Source organism: Macaca nemestrina, chromosome 6 (genome assembly GCF_043159975.1).
Source record: "Macaca nemestrina isolate mMacNem1 chromosome 6, mMacNem.hap1, whole genome shotgun sequence".
In the NCBI taxonomy this organism is placed as follows: domain Eukaryota; kingdom Metazoa; phylum Chordata; class Mammalia; order Primates; family Cercopithecidae; genus Macaca; species Macaca nemestrina.
The window spans coordinates 173650830-173675395 of NC_092130.1; the positions used below are offsets into that span (position 1 = coordinate 173650830).

Below are 24566 nucleotides of genomic sequence, written 5' to 3' on the forward strand. Positions count from 1 at the left end.
CGAGGAGGCCGGGAAGGTCACTCTTAGGAAATGACAGAACAGCTCCCTTCATGGGATGTACACACTAGGGAAGGCGAGTGTGAGATTCCTTAGAGCTTTTATGTGTTTAAAATAGGAAAACACAGCACCTGTGTGCACACTGCAACTTTTCCTACACACACAATAACACGTTTCTGATTTGTATCAAGGTCTTATAAAGAAGCCTAAATTTCTGTAGGTGGTTTGAGATTCACAAAGTGAATATGTATGACTTAAGATGTCCCATGGAACAAAAACAACTACTATTTCACAGCCATTAGGATGGCTCTTATAAAACATACAAATAATGGTTGTGGATGAGAACCTGGAGAAACTGGAGTACACGTGCATTGCTGGTAGGCACGTAAAATGATGCAGCCACTCTGAAAAACAATATGGTTGGTCCTCAAAAAACTTAAACAAAATACCATATGATTCAGCAGTGCCACTTCTGGGTATATATCCAAAGATCTGAAATCAGGAACTTGAATAGATATTTGTACATGAATGTTCATAGCTGTAGTATTCACAATAGCCGAAAGATGCAAGCAAACCAAATGTCCATGGACAGATGGATGAATAAACAAAATGTGATCTATCCATACAATGGAATGTCAGGCAGCCTTTAAAAGAAATGAAGTTCTGACATGTGCTGAAACTCCTGAAAACCTTATGCTAAGTAAAATAAGCCACGTGCAAAGAACAGATACTGTATGATTCTACATATATGAGGCACACAGGATAGTCAAACCATAGAGACAGAAATTCGAATGCTGGTTGACCGGGACTTGGGGGAGGGGGAGGTGTGGAGTTGTTGTTTAATGGGTTCGGAGCTTTAGTCTGGGATGAAGAAAAAGTTCTGGAGATGGATAATATTGATGGCTGTAGAACAGCGTAAGTGTCCGTGATCCAACTGAACTGTACACTTAAAAACGATTGCAATTGTAAATGTTATGCTATGCATATTTTACAAAAAAAAAAAAAAAGTACAAACAAGGGCGCCAGTCAGCAGGGTCTCAGCCAGACCAGGGCAAGACTCTGCTGTTGGCCATACTCTGCTCCTTCTGCTAAGTCCAGGATGTGTGGCTGCACCTTAGAGGAAATACTTGCTCCTCTGCTGATGGACACGACCTATGGGAGAGCTCTGATGGTTACAGGAAAATCAGGGTTTTGAGGGCAGCTTTACTCTCCATTCTGTTCAGATGATCCCTGAGAAATCATCCCTATTTCTTCCATGCTGACTTACAGTGGCAGCTATCACAAGTGCTGAGCCATTGTGCAAGAGGAAGGATGAACCATGCTCGCTCAGAGAAAGAGTCCCTGATTCAAAGCAGTATCAGGACGTAGCACGTGTGGATGGGCAGTTGACTCCACTTACTTATTTTTCACATCATCTCCAGTGCTTCTTGTGCTCAAAACTTACAGTGAACAAAGCAGCTCTGACACAGGCTACCTGCAGATAGCTTAAGCTGGTCCAGAGGTTATTTTGCAGCAAAGGGATTAAAAAGGTAAGCAGGTGGCCAGGTATGGTGGCTCATGCCTGTATTCCTAGCCCTTTGGTAGGCCAAGGCGGGTGGATCACCTGAGGTCAGGAGTTCGAAACCAGCCTGGCCAACATGGCGAAACCCCGTCTCTACTAAAAAATACTTAAAAATTAGCTGGGCACGGTGGCAGGTGCCTGCAATCCCAGCTACTTATGAGGCTGAGACAGGAGAATTGCTTGAACCCGGGAGGCAGAGGTTGCAGTGAGCCAAGATTGCACCATTGCACTCCAGCCTACGTGACAGAGTGAGACTCCATCTCAAAAAAAAAAAAAAAAAAAAAAGCAGCCAACTGTGATGCAAGGTACAAAGCTGCAAAGGATTATGGTAGAGAAAGTACAGTGCACTTATGGGACCATAGAGGAAGAAAACCCCACCTAGAGCCTGACCATATTGCCACTTTAGAAAGATCACTCCTGCTGTGGCAACCTGGATGCAGGCAGGTCAGTTAGAACTCTATCCTTGGAATCCTGGGGAGCCCCACTGAAGGTCTATAATGTGGTGAAATAGAAGTGGACAGACGTGGGAGACAGGAAGAATGAACTTGATTTGTCACTAATTTGATGTTGTAGCAGGGGTTGTCTGGGAGAGGGAAGCATTGAAAATGAAGATCCTATATCTGGCTGAGCGACAGAGTTCAGAAATCTAGGTTTGTGCAAATCAAAACAAGTGTGTAGGGGAAGATGACTAGTCCAACTTTGGTTGTGCTGTGCTTGATGGTGGTGTCTTAGATACACATTAAGTAGATGAGTATGGAAGGTTGAGGCCTGTGTATAAGCATCATTTAGGTGGGAATTAAAGTCCTGGAAGAGGACTGGAGAGAAACAGAGAGGAGGTACGAGAGAGCCCCCAACATATTCTCATTTACAGGACAGACTTAATTTAGGGAAAAGAAAAGAACAAAACAGACTGTCAGAAGAAAACTAAGGGAATGCAATGTCATGAGACAAAAAGATGAGAAAATTCTTTAAGTGGGAGGACAAGGCCAAGGTGTCAGGTATACTTGAGTGGTCAAAAAGTGACTTAAAAATATTTCCCAAGATGGGAGGGGCATTGCTAATTTCAGACATTAAGGCTAGAAAGAGCCATTAATAGCATAATACACTTAGATAACTAAATGTTTCTTCTGTAATTGTATAGGCAAAATGCTCACAAACCTGAAGGCAAGCCAGTATTTTAAATAATTTTCCTTAACATGTGTGAACTTTCTTTGAATGTATTTAGTTTTTGCTATCATGTATCCATCCAGTCATGCTTCCTTAGTTCCCATTCATACACAAATGTGTTTCTGTTACCTCCTTCCTGATATGAGTTTCCTGTATCACACTGACATCTGTGTATGCTTGGGTATTATATAGCTTTTCTAAAATCTGGTGTCAAATGAGATTTGTCCTAACAATGTCTTTAAGTAACAGCTAAATTTATTTCTTATTAACAAGCTTCAAAAAACGTAGACTTGAAGCAGCCTGGCTCTTCTAAAAACTCTAACGACTAAACTAAGACCATCAAAACATAACAAATGAGGTCAGATACATGCACAGGTTACTTATGGTGATAACTCAGTGATATGGTTCGGATTTGTGTCCCCACCCGAATCTCATGTCGAGTTGTAATCCCCAGTGTTGGACGAGGGGCCTGGGAGGCAACTCGGCCAGAGGGGTAGATTTCCCCCTTGCTGTTCTCGTGATAGCGAGTGAGTTCTCACGAGTTCTGGTTGTTTAAAAGTGTGCGGCACCTTCCCCTTCCCTCTCTTTCTCCTTCTCCGGACACATAAGATATGCCTGCTTCCCCTTCACCTTCTGCCGTGATTATAAGTTTCCCGAGGCCTCCCCAGCCATGCTTCCTGTACAGCTTGCAGAACTGTGAGTCAATTAAACCTCTTTTCTTTATAAGTTACCCAGTCTCAGGTAGTTTTTTATAGCAGTGCAAGAATGGACAAATACACACAGCTAGAATGCAAAGTAGTGCATTAACACACTGAGTGGATGAAAGAACAAACCCCCAAAAGAAGTAGTACTGGGAATGGGAGGGACACAGAAATCAAGATAGTCTGGGTGAGCCTCGCTCTGCTGTGGCTCGGAGACAGGGGCAGGAGAGAAATGGGAGGGACGATCCTCTCCAGCCTCAAGTGAGGCCTCCTCACAATTCCTCTCTAGAGCTCGTGGGAAACAGAAGCCTCACACCAGTCTCCTTCCCTACTATAATCCCATGAAGATAACATGTTAGTTTCCTAGGCACTGTAATTCCCAGAATGACTCCTGGGAAGTAGATATGAGTATACCAGTCTCAGAAAAGCAGTAACTTTCACAGTAAATTAACTAAGGTGCACATCATTGTTCTGTGACACTGGTCACTGGTTTTCCAGATCTGAGAAACTCCTCATGCTGATGGAGAGAAGAACACTCAGTTTCCCTGGGATGTGCTGTCTTCACAGAGGCCCTGCTCCTGCAAAGTCTATTTGGAGGACTCAGTCTTTGTGCCTGGAGATCCCACAGACTCTCCCTCCAATCTTACTGCAATCTGACCACAGGGTTTCCAGAATGAAGACCCCGCTGTCCCCCTCACTCCTTTCTGTGACGGCTGCTTGGCCACAGAAGCCAGGGCTGTGAAGGACAACTCAATCCAATACAGCAAACAGCATCCTATTTTCTCATCTTAATGTGAAGGCCCCGAGAGGCAGCAACAGGTGAGTGGGGTGGCAGAATTTGGGTGATTATTTCCCCTGTAAAGGATCCACTGTCACAAAGGAGAGACAGCGATATGAGACGTGAGATCCCAGGCAAAATGTCTCCAATCAGGCAAACAGGCTCCCAGACCAGCCAAGGAGTAAGCACGGCGTCGTACCTCACGTTGGTATGCCGCTTCACGTACAGGTTGTGGAAGTTATTTGTGTTCTCCATCTGGCCTGCCTTGGGGCCCTGCAACCTCTGGATGATCTCCGCTTTCATCTCCATGGCGATGTGGGCCGGCAGCAGGGAGAGCAGAAGCCGCTCCTGGACAAGGTGAGGAAGGAGGAACAAATGTCTCTCAGACAATGCGAGGGATGACCAAATGACACTGGAGATCCTCACTGATTTGTAGGAAGGCCAATTTGGGAATTCTTTCCCAGAAGCTAAAATACAGATTCTAGAAATATATATTGGGAATAAAAAGAGATTTTCTAAGGTCAGAGTGTATTATTATATTATTTATTGAATTCTAAGTGTGTGTTCTTCAGCATGAAGAATAAAGGAAAGCAAAGTTGTTTCCCCAGAGATTTTAAAATCTATTTTGATTTTAAAGTAGCAAAGCAGAAACAATATTAAAATTTCAGAAACCACTGGTCAGTCTAAGATAGAAAACACTCATTTTCGCCTGCTTGTTCATTTCTGAGCTAAAATGCTAGCTTTATTGCACTTAAGAAAGACAGCTGATAGTCCACCTATTGTGCATTTCTTAAATAAGATAAATACTTTCAAAGATTTCATTTCCTCTATGATAAGCACCCAATCCTCTTTAGTAATTCTAAGCTATTATAAAAATGGAGTCAGAAGTGTTAGCTTCTGTAAAATGTCATCCATAAGAAACTACAGGTGGAACACCAGGAAATGATAACATATGAGCTTTTTGAGTATTTTTGGTCTTTATATTCAGTAAGTTCAGAAAACAGTAAATATTAGTAAACAATACTGTACTCATTTTAACATAAACTTATTTTAGTTAGAGTGGCATTTTCTCATTCTCCTCAGTGAAAATACACAATAGTTTTTGGAGGAAAAGTCTAACAGAAGGGGAATCTTCAGGACGTACATCCATCCTGGAGTATTTTAATGTTAATCCATTTTAGAAAGCACCATATTCTTTAGCTATTGTAGAGTTTGGCAACTGATATTCAAGTTGATAAACAAATATTTGTTCAATGAAACACTTTATCTATGACATCTTTATCTATCACATCGTCTCTCTTTCTCTTTTTCTTTTTTTGGCAAGCTGATGAGGGATTAGGGGAGGAGGGGAAGCTTGGATTTGCTTTCAGGTTCACAGGGCCAGGTGTCAATCTCTTTGTCCACTCCTAGTGCACATCGCTTGGGTGGCTGTTGGAAAATTCCCCTGAGAGAGCTGAGGGTGGGCCAGGAGTGCATTCTGATGCAGATGGGATAATCCTGCCCCCGGCTCATCCCTCCAAGGAAAGACAAGTGCAAAGGCAACAGAAGACACAGTATGTACCCATGGGGGAACCTCAGTGTATAGTAGGTAGTTTCTCCATGTACTGGCATAACTGAGCATTGATCATTTGTTCATTCATTCATTCACTTATTCACTTATTCAGAAAGTATCCATCTTTGACCAATAAATGCCATGCCCTTTGAAAAGCACTAATGGTAAATTAAAGAAGGATGCAGAGACTCTCTGCTTTGGTTGCCCTTCTGTTTCCCAAGAGTCAGGCATTAAGCTTCTTCCAAACACCACCCTGTCTGTCTAATCTCATCTGACAGCAAGTGCACTGTGTGTTGAAGCCTTGGTTATGAATGATATGATACCAGAGACCCTGTCACATTCTTCTTTGATTTACCATTAGCGCTTTTGAAAGGGCATGGCCTGATCCCACTCTCTTCTCAGAGCCCACTTGAAAAAACCAGGGGGTTTGTTCTAAGTTAATGGCACTTCAATTGCTAGCTTTCATCATTTTGATATAAAGAACTACTCTGTCATCTACTCACATTTGGCTACTCATCCCCCAAATGCATAAACTTGCCACTTGTCTTCAATTTCTCTATGCTTTGGCCTCTGTGACTCATGAAATTGTTAGACCTTTGGGAAACTCCAAAGGTAATCAAACAAGTTTTGCCCCCACTGAATTCCATTTCTGCAGGTCCTGAGCGTACAGTACAGTGAGGCACCCTGTGGGTGGTCACTTCCTATTCTTTCTGTTTATTGAGTAATAGATGGAATAATTGGAGTGAGGCCAAAATTTTACATACAAAGGAATTATAATGTCCAAAGTGTATTCACACCAATAGAGGAAAGCTGGTGAGGAAAGTGTGAAATTTCTATCCACAAACATCAGAGACCTTGGGTCAGTCATGGTGACTGACGCCTGTAGTCCCAGCACTTTGGGAGGCTGATGAGGGCAGATCACCTGAGGTCAGGAGTTCGAGACCAGCCTGGCCAACATGGTGAAACCCTGTCTCTACTAAAAATGTTTTTGAAAATTGGCTGGGCATGGTGGCAGGCGCCTGTAGTCCCAGCTACTCCAGAGGCTGAAGCAGGAGAATCGCTTGAATCTGGGAGGCAGAGGTTGCAGTGAGCCAAGATTGTGCCACTGCATTCCAGCCTGGGCAACAGAGCGAGACTCTGTCTCAAAAAAAAAAAAAAAAAAAAAAATCAGGAGACCTGTCTGGTCATATTCTCAGACATGAACAGAGGAGCCCCTGATAGGAGAAGGGAGGCATGTGGCTTTGAGGTTTCCCATTGAATCTGTCATAATCAAAGCACGTAGATGTTGAAAACAAATGTTATTTCTAGAGCAGTGATAAGGAATATTAACATGTAGACTATAAATAATTATGGGTCTGGATCTAGGCTATCTATTCAGAAATTCCAGTAGAATCTGTGCATCTACAGAGATGTCTTAAGATTGGCTTGATTAGGTTTAAACCCATTTTGTACTCTTTCTGATGGGTGATGAGTCAAGGGCTGAGACAAAATGAAATGCACCAAGCCACAGGCGCTCAGTGTACATAACTCTCCATTAGCAGAGCTTATGATGATAACCTGTGTGTACGTGGATTCAATACCATCTTCCATTGAATTTAAAACAGTCGACATTCCCAGTGTTTACATGAGTTTCTAGCTATGCTTCTTATAGCCGAGGCTGTCAATACCCTACTCATTTCCCTTCTTCCTTGCTTGGGGGTCACTGTAGATTGTTCCTTCCTGAATGTATGGTTTCCTGTGTGTCCGCTAATGAAGAGGTAGCTGATGAATAAATACTCCAGCTTTTGCATCAACATCCCTCAGTGGGAAATCTGAGCATGGTCGGTACATCCCTCAGAGAATCCCAGGCAAGACTGAGCCCTGCTTCCATCATCAGCCCCTTTGACGAGCTGACTTCCCTCTTTGGAGGGAGCTGACCTCATGGTCCCACACCCTCACCCTGCTAAAGAGAACCACTTCCCAACTAAGTTACTGTACCCAGACCCTTGTCTTAGGATCTGCTTGTGGTAAACCTAACAGATATTTCCAAGCATCATCTCTCCTCCTCCTATATTCTGTAATAAGATTATGCTAAGCCCCAAATCACACAGAGCCGGTCCTTCCTGAAAGATACAGATTCTATGATCAAAAAAAGAGAATCAAATATAGTAATCCTTTTCCACACCCAGAGCCTCATTTAACAACCAAATGTAAGTTAAAATCTTTATTTTAGACCCAAATGTAGAAGGATGACTGACTTTTAATAGGTGGTTTAAAAAATATAGAAAGTAAACTTCATATGTTGTACAAAACAAGAATTTTTTTCTTTTGTTGGAAGTGTTCAAGAATCCATGTGAATTTAGACTGAAATGAAGATGCTGGTAACTGCCAACCAGCCAAATAAAAGAGCTCAAGCCTTCCCCCCATCATTCAATGCTGGCACCACTGGTGGCTGGTAGATAGCACTGGACCTGGCGACAGCTCAGTGTCCATGCTTTGAGTGTGCCCGTGCCCTCTAGGTGATCACAGTGCTGGGCAATTGAATGAGTTGCCAAAAAAAGCCTGAGCTCAAAAGTGGTGAAGCAAGACTCCTTCCTTTAAATTTGTCTTTCTCCCCATTAAAAATGTTCGGATCTGAAGGAAAAGCCCACTATTATGGCACACATGATAAATTTCAATCCAATTTGTAAAATCTGACAATGTTAATACTTCCATTAATATTTTAGCTTTTTGCGAACGTAGATGTGTGCCCTGCCAAATTTTCTGAAAGGAACACACACACTTAAGTGCTTAATATACTGGGTATAACTTAACTACATTATTTTCCCAAGTTTTTTGGAGAAATTCCTTAGGGATACTTTTGAAAAATTAAGTTGTAATTAAACTGACTGATGCACACTGGTTATTACTTTCTCTTTCTAGTAAAGCTCATGCAACTACTGAGAATTTGTCTAATTCTGGCATATTCAAAGGTTATCTGATTAATAACTTGCCCTTGATTTGGGGATTTCATTTAACACATCCCTTTGTTAAACCTCCAATTATTATTCACTAACAATATATTTTTCTTAGAACTTGTTCTTTTAAATTGTGTCTGATAAAAGAGATGCAGAGTTAATTTAGTAAATTTCAATGTACTAGTGATCAAAGTTCAGAACAATCTGAGCTCTGAAGTGTTTCTAAACTAATGAAGCAAGGCAGAGATTGTAACTATATTTTACGTCTTTTTTTAGACTATTTCGATTGGTAGGAAAATCCAATTGAAGCAAAGAAGATTTGTACTTAAATTCTGAGCAAAGATATAGTAAAACATATTATACCCTGTCCCTTCAATAAACCATGCATGGAATAGATAGGTAAAGCTGTTTTACTTTCCAGAAGGGAGGATAACAATGAAACACTCCTTTCATATGAATCTTTAAGTTTTTCTCTTTTAATTCTTATTTTAAATGCAATTTCAATTACATCAGGATGCTAAATCAATGGGATAAACAGAAAAGATGTTATAAGTTTTTCTCCTTCTAAAAGAAAGAAGTTAACAGAGTGGACAAACACCAGATCCCTAAGCAGCCATTAGGCCACTTGTGGCTCTGTTATCCACGTACTTAGGAAACAGAAGTCATTTCATAATGTCCTGCAGTATCAAAAAGCTAGTTGTCCATCAACATGAAATGCTGCCTATGCTGTCCTGAGAAAACAGGTGACAGAAATAGAGGACAATAGCACCTCCCCCAGCTCCTGTCACACATCTGCCCTTGCAGCAGGCTCCACGTCTCCAAGTCTCAGACAATAATGGTCCTCCTCCCGCCTCAGCCTCCACCTCCCTGTTCTCCCAACAACTGCTACTGCCGCTGTTTCCCGTTACAAAATTTAGCTTTTTCTCTTAGGTCCCTCAGTAGAATTTTTGCTTCACATCAATCAATTAAAACTCTTACTATTTGAAAGGTCTTGCTTTATCTTTCTTTGACTTTAAAAAAAAAAATTGGTCATCATATTCACATGGGATGGAGAGTAGAAGGCGTCGCAGTAGAAATAGCTCTGAAGTAGGAGAAGATGGGATTCCTCCCTTTCTCTGCTACCTCAACGAAATCAGTCAGCCTTTGGGGCCCAGCTTGGTCATCTGGAAAACAGGTCTGTTGGCTACGGAGTTGAAGGCCTCCATGTCCATGTAAGAGCACAGCCCTTCAAAGAACCATGGGGGGCCCTTTCTAGAACTTACCTTCCACTGTCTTAGAGATGACTACATCCTGCTGCACCCGAGTGCCCAACCACTAGCCCCACGCAGAGGAAAGAACTCAAGTGCTCAAATCCCCACCCGGTGGTGAAGACTGCAAGTCCAGATGGCCTGAGGGCAAGGAGACTCCAAGTGGGATCCAGAACAAGCACCCAGGGAGGAGGCTGAGTCTGGGCTGTCTGTTCCTTGCAGTGTCTCTGACTTGTGGGAGGAGGATGAAGAAGGGCTGAGATGACTGAGGAGCGACTTTAAAGAGCAGTGTTTTCATATCTGTGTGCAGAGGGAAAGTCAACCTGCTTCTTTCACAGCCCGGAAAACTGGAATGCTTTGTGCAAATTAAAATCACTACGCACTTCAGCAAATCAGGTGCCCCTTTCATAAGACAGCAAGTGCTTTCCTTGCATACATATCTTATTTTCTCACTTAACAAACCCTGGTCACATACAATATCATTCAGATTTATACATGTTTTGACAAAAAATTAAAAAAAGGCACAACAGACATAGATGTGGCTCTGAGGGAGTGAAGGCAGGTGGTCATCACCTGCGAGTTGAGACTGGATGGAACTCATCTTCCAGCTTCACAGCCAGCTGTTTCTATCCAGCTGGATTTGCAGGTTCAAGGAGATGATCAGAACATTTGTAGAGTATACTGTTAAAAGATGGTGGAAAGAATGAAATTATCACTCACACGGGATGACTCTTCAGTTAACAGAGAAGAAAGTGCTAATCAAGTCAAATTATAAAGTATGTCTACGGTTACTGATGACAGTAAATTGGTATTTCTAAACTGGAACTGTTTATCATCAACGGTCAATTCAATTCTCTAAAATAGAGCCTCTAGGGAAATGAGAATCATTCAAAAGGTGGAAAAATATTCAATCCTTGGATAAGAGTCTATGCAAGTCCTCAGATGAGAGCTGCAGCTGTGCTCCCAGGGGTAGGCACAGGGCACCTCGTGGTGCACCAGCACCCAAGTCAGCCCTGCAGGCTGGTGCAGCTGCAAAGCCTGAGCAAGCACAGCTCAGCACCAGTGTGAGAAAATCACCCAAAGGGGAATCTCGTCCTGCAAACAAGACCGCCACACTCACACACCATAAAGTGAAAAAGCAAAATGCTCCAGAAGGGGGCCAAGTCTGATTGGACCTGCCTCTCAAAGAGTATCCATCCACAGGTAAGCAACGCCATCCAGCCTGACCTGGGCAGTGCCAGTGGAGGTATGCTGGGGAGAGAATGGGTGAAGACAGACCATGCTCCTGGGCATTGGCCAAAATCCCTCAACATAAGGTACAGACGGCCAGGCAGGTGGTGGCGCCAGCCTTTGGATTTCTTCTTCTGAGGAGGACAAGGTGGAGATATCATTGACAGAAGGAGATGAGAAGAAGAAGGAAAAAGAGGCAGCACATTGGTATCGATTTGACGAAAGGTCCCAAGGAGCAAAATGGAATATTTTTTATGTTCAAATGCAATCCCTCAGAGCAACTCCATGCTACAGATGACAGATACATGATGCAGTTATGTACACACTACACTTGCAGTGGACTGGACTATTGTTCTGAAATGTGTTGCCCCTCCCTCCTGTGCCCCTGGGAGGCAATGAACCTTGGTAGGACCAGTGACATGTGAGTAGCAGTGATATGTGCTCCTTCTAACAAAAGCTTCAGGAGCCGCTGTGGGCCTCACCATGCTTTCCTTTCCCTCTTCTTTGGGACCAGCCGTGTCACAGATGGTGACTCTGAGCCTGGGTCCCATTCATGGTGCAAAGTGGCAGTCCCCCTACAGTGGACAAATACAAGTGAGAAACCACTATTGTTGTCAGCCACTTTGGTTTGGGAGCCATTTTTATCACCGCCTACACTAGCTATTGAGACAGATGCAACTCCATGCAAAGATGTGCACATCAATCTATGTCCTCTGTCCCTGAGTGCTGCGGATTTTCTCAGCTGCTCTGACCTGGGGAGAGGCCACTCACTCGCTCATGTGCTGCACTCACAAGCTGTAGCTTCAGGGCAAAAGTTCTGGAAAGCTCCTCTTTCCAGAGGAAAGTTCAGTGAAGTGCTGATTCTTCTCCCTCACTTAGAGTAAGAGGAGGCTGAACCTTGGCAAGGCCATTCCACCTGTGAGGGGTCTTCAGGGCAGGGACCTCATGACTTTGAAGCCCACACTGGTAACCCCCGCTGGTCTTGCCTTGCAGTCCATGGAAGAAAAGGCTGAGAATGTGGTCGTTTCAGTGGTGTCAGAATTACACAGAGCAGGAATGATCCCAGCAAGTATGGGACAACTTTGTACCACTGTGCATTTCTTCCTCCAAAATAAAAACCAGACGTCATGCCTCTAAAAGATTTTCTCAAACTAAAACTTGGAGTCATGAGAATTTACTCAATTTACTCATTCTACTTGGTGGCAGATGTTATCCTACATGCAAATTATTGTTGTCTATATTCTCCAGTCAAAGTTATAATTCTCATTGGATGCAAAAGTAACAGGGATTAATCAGCCAGGCTGGTTCCCATCCTTAAGAATGCTGGCAGCACGGCATCGGCATCACCATCCCAAACTCAGGGAGGCAGTGAGGCTCCTCTGAAAAGCATAAGAAAAGGAACACTATCGTCTGTCCCGAGGGGCACAGACTCCAGCTCCCTCCCTGATGATGCTGAGACTCCCTTCACCCTTGACAGTCAGCCCCTCCCAGATTCAATCGTGAAGAGCAACACAGCGTGGATGACAGGCTCCTCCCACATTCATGGCTCTCCTTTGGAGTAGGCTGTGCTGCCAAGCTTAGAAGCTCAGATTTATAAAACCATCATGAGTGTAAGAGAAGCTTGAAGTGGTGAGAATGAGCCACAGAAGGGGGCAAAGTCATGGAAGCGGAGACCAGACCTGAAATAGCTCTGCTAACTTTCACCTTAAAGGAGGTCTATAAACTCATGTTTGTAGCGTTCAAAGTTGTTGAATGAAAAAAAACAGGTCTCTTCTTTTGCACGGAAATGCACCATCTCCTATTATTCCCAGGCAATTTTAGAACTGCTCTACTTGCATGCAGACACTGGGCTCTTAATTCAATGTTCTTTCTTCCACTCAACAAATATTTATCAACCACTTTCCACGTGTCAGTTCCAGGTCTAAACAATTTGTAAGTATTGTCTTGCTTAATTCTCTTAGCACTTAATAACGTAGATATTATTATTTCTCCCATTTCTATGAAGAAGAAATTGGAGACCAAATAGGTTGCATGGCTTCCTAAACAACCCAAAGTAAGAAGGTGGTGGAGTTGGGATTAGAACCAGTGGGAGGAAAGTAGTTAGTGGTTAATTGCTCTTAACCAGTTTGCTAAACTGTACCCAGGAAAAAGAGACAATACATAAATAGGCACAAGAATAAATAACATAGCTTCAGCTGTGGACAGGAGAGCAATTGTTCCATACTGAAGTGTCTTAGGGCATGACTGATTCTCTTTCATTTCAGTGGGGACAATGACCCTTTTTTTTTTTTAACAGCTTTGAAGTCGGAGATTTGAACCCCAAAGCACACCTGCTCTTGGGGAAGAGTACCACAAGTATCCCACACTGTCGGCAGACTCCCAATCTCTCCCCACCAAGCCAAGCCCAATCCAGGCTGGGAGCACCCCCTGGGTGAGAGTTGGAGCCCAGAGCAAAATTGTAGCCAATATCCAAAGGCTTCCTTTGAAAATATTGTCAACTGGGGAGATTTCTGGAAAAAACTGCACTGCATTCCTCTCTCGAACACATGACTGAATCCTGAAGTGGTCACATACATTTTCTGCTGTGGATGCTTAGGAAGGTGAGTCTAGGACACTCCCGCCGATGTCCACATCTCTGCATACTCATTCTGGTAAATTAAGTGCTCCATGCCCGCTCCCACGGAAAAGCCTCCAAAGATACAACCCAGCAGATAACAGCCTTTAAATATTGTGCCTGTCTTCAAACACTAATTGTCCCTGTGGGCACTGACGTAGCTGATGACAAAAGACGCACGTGTCATTTCTGTATAACAACTTTTCAGGAAAGAATAGTAAGCAAGGAAAGAAAGGCTGCAGAACTGTTCTAATTCTTACTCTGCTCACGAGGCAATGTTCTGAGCTTCTTCAGATAAGGATTAAAGATGCAAAAGGCAACTGCAAGGAAGTCATCACACCAGAAAGCTGAAAGCCTGTCATGATCCTGGAATTTTATTAAATGTAACTCAATGACTGAGGCTCAAACTGAAAAATAAAGGTGCTCTTCTGCTGTGGCTCGCTTGGCTATCAGTTTTCTACACATACATATCTTATTTGTGTACCTATGTTGCTGGCACATGGTATTTTTTAAGCTTTCTCTTTGTCTTTAGAAAATGCATTCTTAGTAATTAGAATGCAGATTTCCTTTCAGGGACTCTTCCTTCTAAGCTTCACCAACAGCTTTGTCTTTGGAGAAAATCACATCAAATATTAGCTAAAAGCAGGCTCTCATGTGCCCCACTACCTGACAAAAATAAACCATGGCTTACAGCTTACAGAATTTAAGAAATCAATCATATAATGGATTTCCTTGCAAGTTACATAGGATAAAAACTCAAGTTTACTTTATACATGTAATGCATTAGGAAACCTTGACTGGGTGTGTTTTCCCACTTGCTTATTGAATCCGAGTGTGTAAGTTCTTAAGATTCATCAAAATTTTTAAGTCCAGAGAAAGGCAACTGGCAGCCTGTGGGCTGAGCCTGGTCAGGCAGATGTACTCTGATTAGCTTGCAGAGTGCATAGTTATGTGTACATGTTTAAAGAATTTGAACCCCTTCAGATAGGTCATGCACCGTACAGTTTACCACAGTCCTTGCCATTCCCTAATGACTTGCAAGTTCACTGCACACATTTACCATGTCTGCCTATACTCTAAGCCATGGTTTCTCACCCCCAGCACTATTGGCATTTTGAGCGACATGGCTTTTTGCTGTGGGGGGCTGACGTGCACACTGCAGGATGTTTAGCAGCATCTGTCCAATAGACTGAGACGTAGACTAGACTTTAGTACTCTCTACCCACTAGATGTCAGCAAGACCCCCAACCCATTTTATGACAATCCAGACTGCTCACAAGCATTGACAACTGTTTCCTGGGGGGGTAACAGTCTTCCTCTGGTTGAGAATCATTCCTCTAAATATAAGACTTCTCCTCTGGAGTTTTAACCTGACTACTTTCTCCTATACTCTTCCCCTTCATTTACCTCTGTTCCTCTCCACCTTGGACTCTGTGGCCCCATCACTTTCATTGTTGTCTTGCCCCTGCCATTCCAGAATGGCACCTCTCCAGGACATCACTAGGAGGTACACCATCACTTCTCACATGCCATTAGCTATACACAACTCTAAGGGATGCAGTGACATGTCTCTATTTTGGGTGAGACGTACCCAGCCACAGAGATCGTCTTACAACGGAGGAAGAAGAGAACGAGTACTGGGAGACAATCCATTGTTCCCTGTCACCTGCAGAGAACTCAAATGCAGCTGTTTGCAAATGGAAACTGTCACCTTCCCTCCAAAAGCTGTCCCTCTGTTTGTAATCTTAGTGCAGTCAATATCTGCCCATGCGCCTAGCTGCCCATGCAGAAACCTGCTTTCATACCTGACTGTTCTTTCCTTCTTACCAGTCCACATCCAGTGAGGCAGGCTCCTGTCTTTCACACTTCAGAACCTGCCCCTTCCTCAGCCTACTGCTCTGCCCAGTTCTCAACAACCACTGTCACCCAGAGAATCACCTCCTAACTGGTTTCCTTCCTCCAGTCCTCCTTTTCCCTCACCTTCTCTTCTTTCTAAAATGGGAAGTAGTCAAATAAGCTCTGCTCCAGCTCTGAAGGCTTCTAACACCTGGGACAAGGCCAAAGCCCTGCAGTATATTACGAGATATGATAGGCCCCAGGCATCCCACCCTCTTTATTTCCTCCTCTTCCTTTCTTTGACCCTGCAACCCAGCTCTTCTGAATCACCTGCAGCCTCAGACCCGCACTGGAGCACGCTCCCCCTGGGACTTGGATGGCTGATTCCATCACGTCATTTCCATCCATTCCTTTGCTAAGGCTATCCCCACCAATTCTCCAGGCAAGCTTTCAACCACCTCCTCCCTAAGAGCCATCCTGCACGCCCTCCCACCCACAGCTAGGCTAGGTGCTGTGTGCTGTGTGAGCCGTCAACATTCACCCTGCTAATGGCCCCTGACCTCTGCCAAAGTCATCTGTTTACTTCAAGCATAAGTGTTAGTGAGCCCGGCCTGTGCCTTCTTCAATATTTTTTTCCCAGTACAGAACACAGAGGCCATTGCCTGGCATAGGCAGACACATACACAATAAACATTTATGGGATGGATAGAGGAGTGAATGCATGATTGTGTGACCGAATGCCTCATTTTACATTTTGAATAGATTTTCTTTTTTGGGGGGGGGGGGTTCTTTCTTTTTTTTCTGTAGCTAATTTTTCTCTTTTTATTATACTTTAAGTTCTAGGGTACATGTGCACAATGTGCAGGTTTGTTACATATGTATACATGTGCCATGTTGGTGTGCTGCACCCATTAACTCATCATTTACATTAGGTACATCTCCTAATACTATCCCTCCCTCCCTCCCTCCACCCCACGACAGGTCCCAGTGTGTGATATTCCCCTTCCTGTGTCCAAATGTTCTCATTGTTCAATTCCCACTTATGAGTGAGGACACGGAATAAGATTTTCACTGAGAAACCCATTAAATAATCTGACTTTTCAATGACAGAAACCAGGAGAACATTCTGGCCTCAGCTCTGTCACTCTATAAGTGGACAATGGGTAAATTACATAACCTCTTGGCCTTTCGCCTGAGAAATGATGAGGTACATTATTGCTGTCTCTTGCAGTTCTAGGTGTCTCCCATTCAATAAGGTGTCAGGAGGAAATGGTAAGACATCCTTGAGGGTGACAGCAGAAAAGTAAATACGCCTTGAATTCTATTTTTGGTTACTGTTAAACACCCACGTGTTTTCTCAATTAGAAGAAATGATTGGAAGATATATATAAATATATGTATATGTTATATATATTATGCGTGTGTTACATCTCTCTCTTTTAATTTTATCACAATATGCATTATTGACATGCACACATAGATTTTCAGGGGAACTGCAGAGAAGGAAAAGTATTTCAATTCTTTCCTATGTGTTTCTCAAACATCTTCCAATATCTGATCTTTCTAGGGCTGATGAAGCAACATTCTCCTTTTCGTTATTCTGCAGGTACAAGTCCAAGCGCTCACGTTAATTACGTTGTTGAAGGCTCCTCCCGTGGCTGACTCCAGCTACACGCCATGACGGAAGACATGTGGCCCAGAATGCAGTGTGGAAGAGCCAAAAAGGGAATGAATAACTTATAAACGGCAGCCCTGCCAAAGTGAAAAGAAGGCAAGTTTTCTGCCAGGAAACAGAAATCAAGATCAGCATGGAAATGGAAGTCATGGCTAATGAGAAAATGCTATATTACATTAAAAAATATTTATTGATTAATTTGAATAACTACATGAGTATATATAAACTTAGGAATTTTCAGCTTTGTCATGCCAACAAAAATATTTATCAAACAGTAAACAGATTTTTAACAGCACTAAACTGATGTGTGTAAAGCTGAGTCTGATAAAATATTAAATTGTATGCAGAGATTTCTAAGGAAAATAATGTGTTATTCTCACCAGCTATGCACCCACGCTGACTTGAGCTCAAGCCTGGCTTGGTTTAGGAAGCATTAATATTTCAATCATCTATTGCTGCAAAACAAATCACCTCAAAACTAGTGGTTTGGAACAACAATGATGGATGGTTTCTCCTGACTCAGTGGGCTGGGTGACTGGGCACTGCGTCCTCCTGGTTTTACCGTCGACAATCTTATGACTGTGCTCAGCTCGAGGGTGGGCTGACCCTACAAGGTGGCCCCAGTGACACGTCTTTCTGGCTGTTGCTGCTGGCCATGGGCTGGGACTTTGGGTCTTCTCCATGTGGAGGCTCATTCTCTGCCAGGCTGGACTGGCTTCCCTAATGGTGTACTCAGGGCAGCAGTCCTAGAAAATGAGAGACGATCTTCAAGAGCTCATAAGGTCTGGATTCCAGAATTCACAGTCACTACCCCATTTCCTGTGAGTCAACGCAAGTCCCAGGCCCTCCCAGATTCAATCGTGGAGAGAAACCTTTCATGCTTTTTCCATCTGCCACAGCTTGGATGACAGGCTCCTCCCACATTCAAGGTTCCGAAGGCTTGGTGGAGCCAAGGGTTAAGTAATTTCTCTTTTTTGTTGTTTGTTTGCTTTTGTGTTTTTTAGATGGAGTTTTGCTTTTGTTGCTCAGACTGGAGTTCAGTGGCATGATCTCGGCTCACTGTAGCCTCCACCTCCTGCATTCAAGAGATTCTCCTCCCTCAGCTTCCCGAATAGCTGAGATTACAGGCCCGTGCCAAGCCTGGCTAATTTTTTGTATTTTTAGTAGAGATGAGGTTTCACCATGTTGGCCAGTCTGGTCTCGAACTCCTGACCCCGGGTGATCCACCTGTCTCGGCCTCCCAAACTGCAGGGATTACAGGCGTGAGCCACCGCACCCAGCTGGGTTAAATAATTTCTACAGTGAATCTGGGGGCTCAGGTCCTCTCCGTAAGGGGCCCTGAGAAAAGGCAATACAGAAACTCCAGCTTCAAGTCCAGTTTCAGTTACCTAAATTCCAGTTTGAATTTCTGTGAATTCACCTTGTGTCCAGTTACATATTCAATATATTTCTCTTCTGTTCATTCTCGTCCAAACATATGGCCAAGGCTGGACTGAAACTCCACAGGATAAGACATAGAAGGATTGGTCCTCCTGAGAGGTCATAGGGTGAATACACAAATTACTATCACTCAGCTCACACTGTGGCTTCTACCTCAAATTAACACTTGGCATAAATTCTTAGAAATACCTTAAAACAAACAAGACAGACAATGGAAATGAAGCAGCTGTCTACAAATGCAGTGACTCACTTTCAGTTTATTTTAAGACTGTTCTAGAGGTAAATCCATATGAATTATCTCAGAAAGTGGTTTTTTTTTTTTTTTTGAAATTCATGTTGACGTTTTGTCAAGAAAATAAAAGTAAACAAAAATTAGACAGGTTTGAGAAGATGTAATAAACAATTCTGAACAAAGAAAGGAGAAAATTAATGAAACAACGTTTAGGTATGTTTCATGATTCATTCTTAGGTGATCCATTGAAATATCTGGGACTGTTCTGTTCTCTATTTAGTGATTCTCTATTTAGTGATTTTACTAAAATACTTTTTTGCTAGCTGATAAAAGCATACCACACCACTACCCGTAGCAAGATGTTCTTTGCATATGATATATGCAATTATGACAGAGCAGAAGATCCTTAAAAGAAATGTTCAAAACTCTCAATTCAGTAGATGAATCTCAGGCTTTTTATGCAACCTGGATTCAAAACTGAAACTCACATCAAATATCTGATCCTCACTCATCATTTACCCAATACTGCAAAGCTACAGAATAGAGTAGCTTGTTTTAAAGTAACACATCTGAAAAGTAAAACAGAAGTATCTATTAACTTTCAGAGTAATTATTTCAAAAACATCATATAATAAATACTAGAATTCACAAATGTTCTACTGTAGCTAAATGTTCTTTATCAGGAAAACTAGACACTTGCTAGTCTTACTTTGCTAACATTATCAACATAATACCAACACCAATATAACAATATCAATTACCCAGTAAACTCACTGGTGTCCTCTACTACTGCTAAAATAACTTCAAGCCTAAACATGTCCACGAAGTTCATAATTGGATCCAGTCCTACCTACACACCTGCCCGCCATTTCATTAACATTCTAGAGAGTTGTGGCTGTGAATGAACAGGATTCTTCCCTGTTCATTCTCTCCTGTTATATCTTGCTTGGTTTTGTTCTTACTTCTCCTTTAAAATCTGCTCTTGCCCCACAATGGTAGCCGTTGCAGGGTTAAAGGAATTAATATTTACAACGGGAAAGTGCCCAGTTTGCAGAAAACCTTCAAATGTTAGCCTCGATGGGCACAAAGTCTCTTTTGACAAGTTCAAGCCTACATGCACCCTTCTTTTCTCTGAATTACGATGGCTCATAGTCAGTACGGCCTCTTGTCACTTAATTGTTCTCTAACTCTTTCACTTACATTGGTCGTCCCAGTTGCCCTCCAAATCATTTGGTGGGGGAAGGGCACGCAGAAATAATGCATTTTATTTACACATTCTTTGCACTTCTAGATGTTTATTTCAGTTTTTTAATGATCAATAATTATGGTTCTATTTTTTGATAACCATAAAGACATAAATAATATGGGTGGCCAAATATTAGTGTCATATTAAAACGATTGGGCAGAAGTTCCCTACACAATACCTAACAAAATAGGCCAACATTTCTACAATGCAACAAAGGACCTTCACCACTACAGCCACAACACAAAAAAGGTCATGGCTCAGTATTATAAACTTCAAAAATCAGTGGCCAAGAGGAGAAAGAAGATTCCAGAGCTGAACATAAGATGGAGGTGTGCTTGACTCTCAACCCTCCCCACCCCTCCAAGCAGCAGCTCAGAACTGACCAAGTCAGAGAATTCTTCTGAATACCCACAAAGTGGGGCCAACTAACAGCCATATTCAATTTCAGACCTAAGGATGATGAAGATCATTGCGTGGTTGGAAACAAAGTTTTTTTTTAAAATGAATAAAATGGAACAGTTTCTCTTGGTTAGAAATGAAGCCTTCCAGGCTGAGGAATGGATGGAACCCCAAGTTTGTCCTCCATGGAAAGAGATCTGCTCCCCTCCCGGGGGTGAACACACTCGAAATGGCACAACCAAACGTGGGGAGAAAGTCAGCCCTGCTCTCCTGCGGGCGCCCTCCCAGCACCAATACTTCTGTCTGCCCGCCATAAAGCAGACGGAGCACTAAATACCCAAACTGCAACCACCCCACACCCAAACCACTGAATCGCCAGCCTCCCATACAGCGGGAAAAGGGGTAAGACGTGAAGGCCAGGAGCCTGGAAACAGGATGCACGACTTATTTTAGAGAGTCGCCTACTGGATCCCACATGAAGCAGAAAACAACCCCACCACTACCACAACAAGTGATGCCGTGGGGGCCAGGAGGGAGCAGTGGGGGTCAATCCGACACCGAAGCTAGGGACAGCTGAAGACAGACACACTGAGACTGGACCCTACCCTCTGGGGCCCCTGCTAGCAGGCGGCTGAACCCAGGGAACAGCCCTTCCTCCTCGTTCATCTTTCAGTTGATCATTGTCTTCCACTGGACACATGAGTGTAAAGGACTAAGAGTGCTTAGGTACCCTGACAATGTACATTTCTTGGGGGGTAGGAATCCCAGAACACAGTCCAGTGACCTCACAGATATGCCTCAAAAAGAATGGAAACAGTTTCCAAGACACAACAGCCCTGGAGGCTGCCCTTCACGATCTCACCTCCAAGCCACCGCTGAGGCCTCTGGCTACTACATATTGTCAGGGTCTCAGCTTCCCCTGTCCCCCACCTCTTCCCTATTGGCTTTCCTGCGGGGCCTCACTCTAAGCCAGTGGTAGAAACCAGGACAACTCTGTTCCCCACACAAGTGGATGTTGGGCAGAGCCTGGAGAAACGCTACTTGCATCCAGTGGGCAGAGGGCAGGGATGCAGCTACGCATCCTGCAGGGCACAGGGCGGACCCCACCTTGACGATGTACCCAACTCCAATGCCCACAGTGCTGAGGTGCAGAAGCTGGCTCAACAGAAGCTATCACATCAGGTTTTGTGCACAATGTAGGTTTTTTTTTTTTTTTTTTTTTTTTTTTTGAGATGGAGTCTCACTCTGTTACCCAGGCTGGAGTGCAATGGCTTAATCTCAGCTTAATGCAACCTCTACCTCTGGGCTCAGGTGATTCTCATGCCTCAGCCTCCTGAGATGCTGGGACCACAGACATGTTCCATAACACCTGGCTAATTTTTTATATATATATATATATATATATACACACACACACACACACACACACACACATATATATATATATATATTTTTTTTGGTAGAGACCAAAAAAACCATGTTGCCCAGGCTGGTCTTGTACTCCTGAGCTCAAGTGATCCACCCGCCTTGGCCTCCCAAAGTGCTGGGATTTTAGGCATGAGCCACTGCACCCAACCATTGTAAGTCTATAAAATTCAGTTTTGCTTAAGCATGTGATGAAGTAACTTGGTTAGTAAAATTACATGAGATTGTACTCCTGATCCTTCCACGGAGGCATGGCCTCTGTGAGGTGGGGGATGCTCTAGTGTCTCCAGCCTCAGAGGAAAGAGGCAGAGTCACAGCACTGTGGGATGACATCCCAGGACATGGAGCCTCCATTCAGGTGGAGCAGAGCAGGGGCTGGCACACCACCCCTGAAAAGGGCCGCAAGTGAATAGTCCAGGCCTTGAGCACCATGCCCTCTCTGCCATGACTACCCAACTCTGCCACTGTAGCCTGTAAGCAGCCATAGCCAATGTGCAAATGAATGAGTGTGGCTCTGTGTTTCAATAAAACTTGATTTATGAAAAACACCCAGTTTCATATAATTTTCATTTGTAATAAAATACATATATTTAGTTTTTAAAACATCAGCCAGAAGTGATAGCTCACATCTGTAATCCCAGCTACTCGGGAGGCTGAGGCAGGAGGATCATTTAAGCCCAGGATGTCGAGGCTGTAGTGAGCCATGGTGGTACCACTGCCCTCTAGCCTAGCCTGAGTGATAGAGTGAGACCCTGTCTCTTAAAAAAAAAAAAAGGAATAATCTAACAATATAAAAACCATTCTTAGTACTCAGGCCACATGAAAACAGGAGGCAGGCCAGATTTGACCCACAGGCTGTAGTTTGATGACTCCCAGTATAGAGAAAGTTCCCTTGAAAAGTCAAAGTTAAAGGCATTGCAGACACATTAGAAGTGTCACTGACAATTGAATTAAGGACAATAAAGGTTATATCCTTCATCCAAAGGGCATTTTTACTATTATCTCCATAATCTGACACTCACAGGTTACTTAACATGTTGTACCTTGCAATAAAAGCCATAAAATGGATCTTTTAGAAAATAATAAATTTCAAGTGATCACTGAGTTCTCAGCTGAGGAGAGTGTGGTAGCTTTGGAGTCAAGAGTCTCGATCAAACCCCGCCCCGCAACACCTCCTTGTGTCCTGATAGTATGGGCTTACGCAGGGACCTGGCCAAGTCTGAATTTAGGTGACTGCTTGCTACTGAGGTAGCCATCAGAGAGCACAAAAGTCACTGCACCAAAACCAGAAAATCGAAATTCAAGTCCGAGCTCACCCACTCATTTGAATGAGACTCTAGGTCACTCCCTAACCTTCCTGGGCATCATTTTCCTCACCTGAAAATGAAGGGCCTGGACTAACACTCTGAATGTCTTTCTTGCTGTAGAAGCTGGGGAGTGTATTTTTAGATAAAGCCAAAAAAAAAAAAAAAGTCAACTTGGTGTAGCTGCAAACAAAAGTATCTCATTTCCCCACTCAATAGCTAATTCTCTAGCAGTCAGAATTCAGAACACATGTTGCTTGATTTACGGTGGCAACCAGTAATTTGTGTGAGAAAGACTTAATTTAGAAGAACGCACATGTCATTTTTTTTCATAACCAAGTAAGAGTTACAATTAGTTTGATTCATATGCTGTCACGGATGTCTCCACCACACTCACAGTGAACAATAAGAAGTTTTCAAGGCAGCTCTTTGATGGAGAGAACTATTTCTCAGTTGTGTAATTAATACTAAACATAAATCCTCCTCCGTTTCCCTATTGACTATTCCATGCTCACTCGAGCATCATTGTCTATGAGTGATCATTAAGTAGAAAAACCACTGAATATATTTGCTTTTTTACTGAATTTTATTTTGTAGCATTTTGCCTTTGAGAAATTGCCAAAATTAGTAGTGAAATGCCCCAAATAACCCGCTGAAAAAGTTGGGAAATGCCTTAACTTTTTCTCCCATTATGACACATATCTTAAGCAAAATTTTAATAATATGATTCCATTGAAAACCAGATCAATCAAAATGTTTTCTAATGTTTGTTATACAAATAAAGAAGATGCAAGACTGGATTTAAAACACAAATAGGCATGCTGTTCATAGCTGAAGAATTGAAGTGCTCATGATCATTTCTAGTTGCAAAATTCCTCTCTTGCCTAACATCTGTCGGTAAAATAATTAAAATCACATGAAAGATTGATTTCATCAAGAAGAAATAAAGCACTCCCCACAGATGGAATCTTAGAAAAGTTATCACATGGGATATGGAATAGCAGATATGGGATCTTTGGAGTTCATTTTAGACTAGGGATCTCCAACCCCCAAGCCAAAGACTGGCTGGCCTTTTAGGAACTGGGCCACACAGCAGGAGATGAGTGGTGCGTGAGCGAGCATTACTGTAGCTTGAGCTCTGCCTCTGCTGTCAGATCAGCGGCAGCATTAGATTCTCACAGAAGCATGGACCCTATAGTAAACCGTGCATGGTAAGGATCTTGGTT

General features: G+C 43.0%; 1 protein-coding gene across 1 annotated transcript in view; it reads right to left on the reverse strand.

Moving 5' to 3' along the window:
- Nucleotides 1-24566, reverse strand: part of LOC105489474 (adenylate cyclase 2) — a 425178-nt gene that overhangs the window by 126912 nt on the left and 273700 nt on the right. The window contains exon 5 of the mRNA XM_011754299.3: nt 4404-4552. Coding sequence (XP_011752601.2) covers nt 4404-4552 — 149 coding nt within the window. The remainder of the gene's footprint in view (nt 1-4403; nt 4553-24566) is intronic.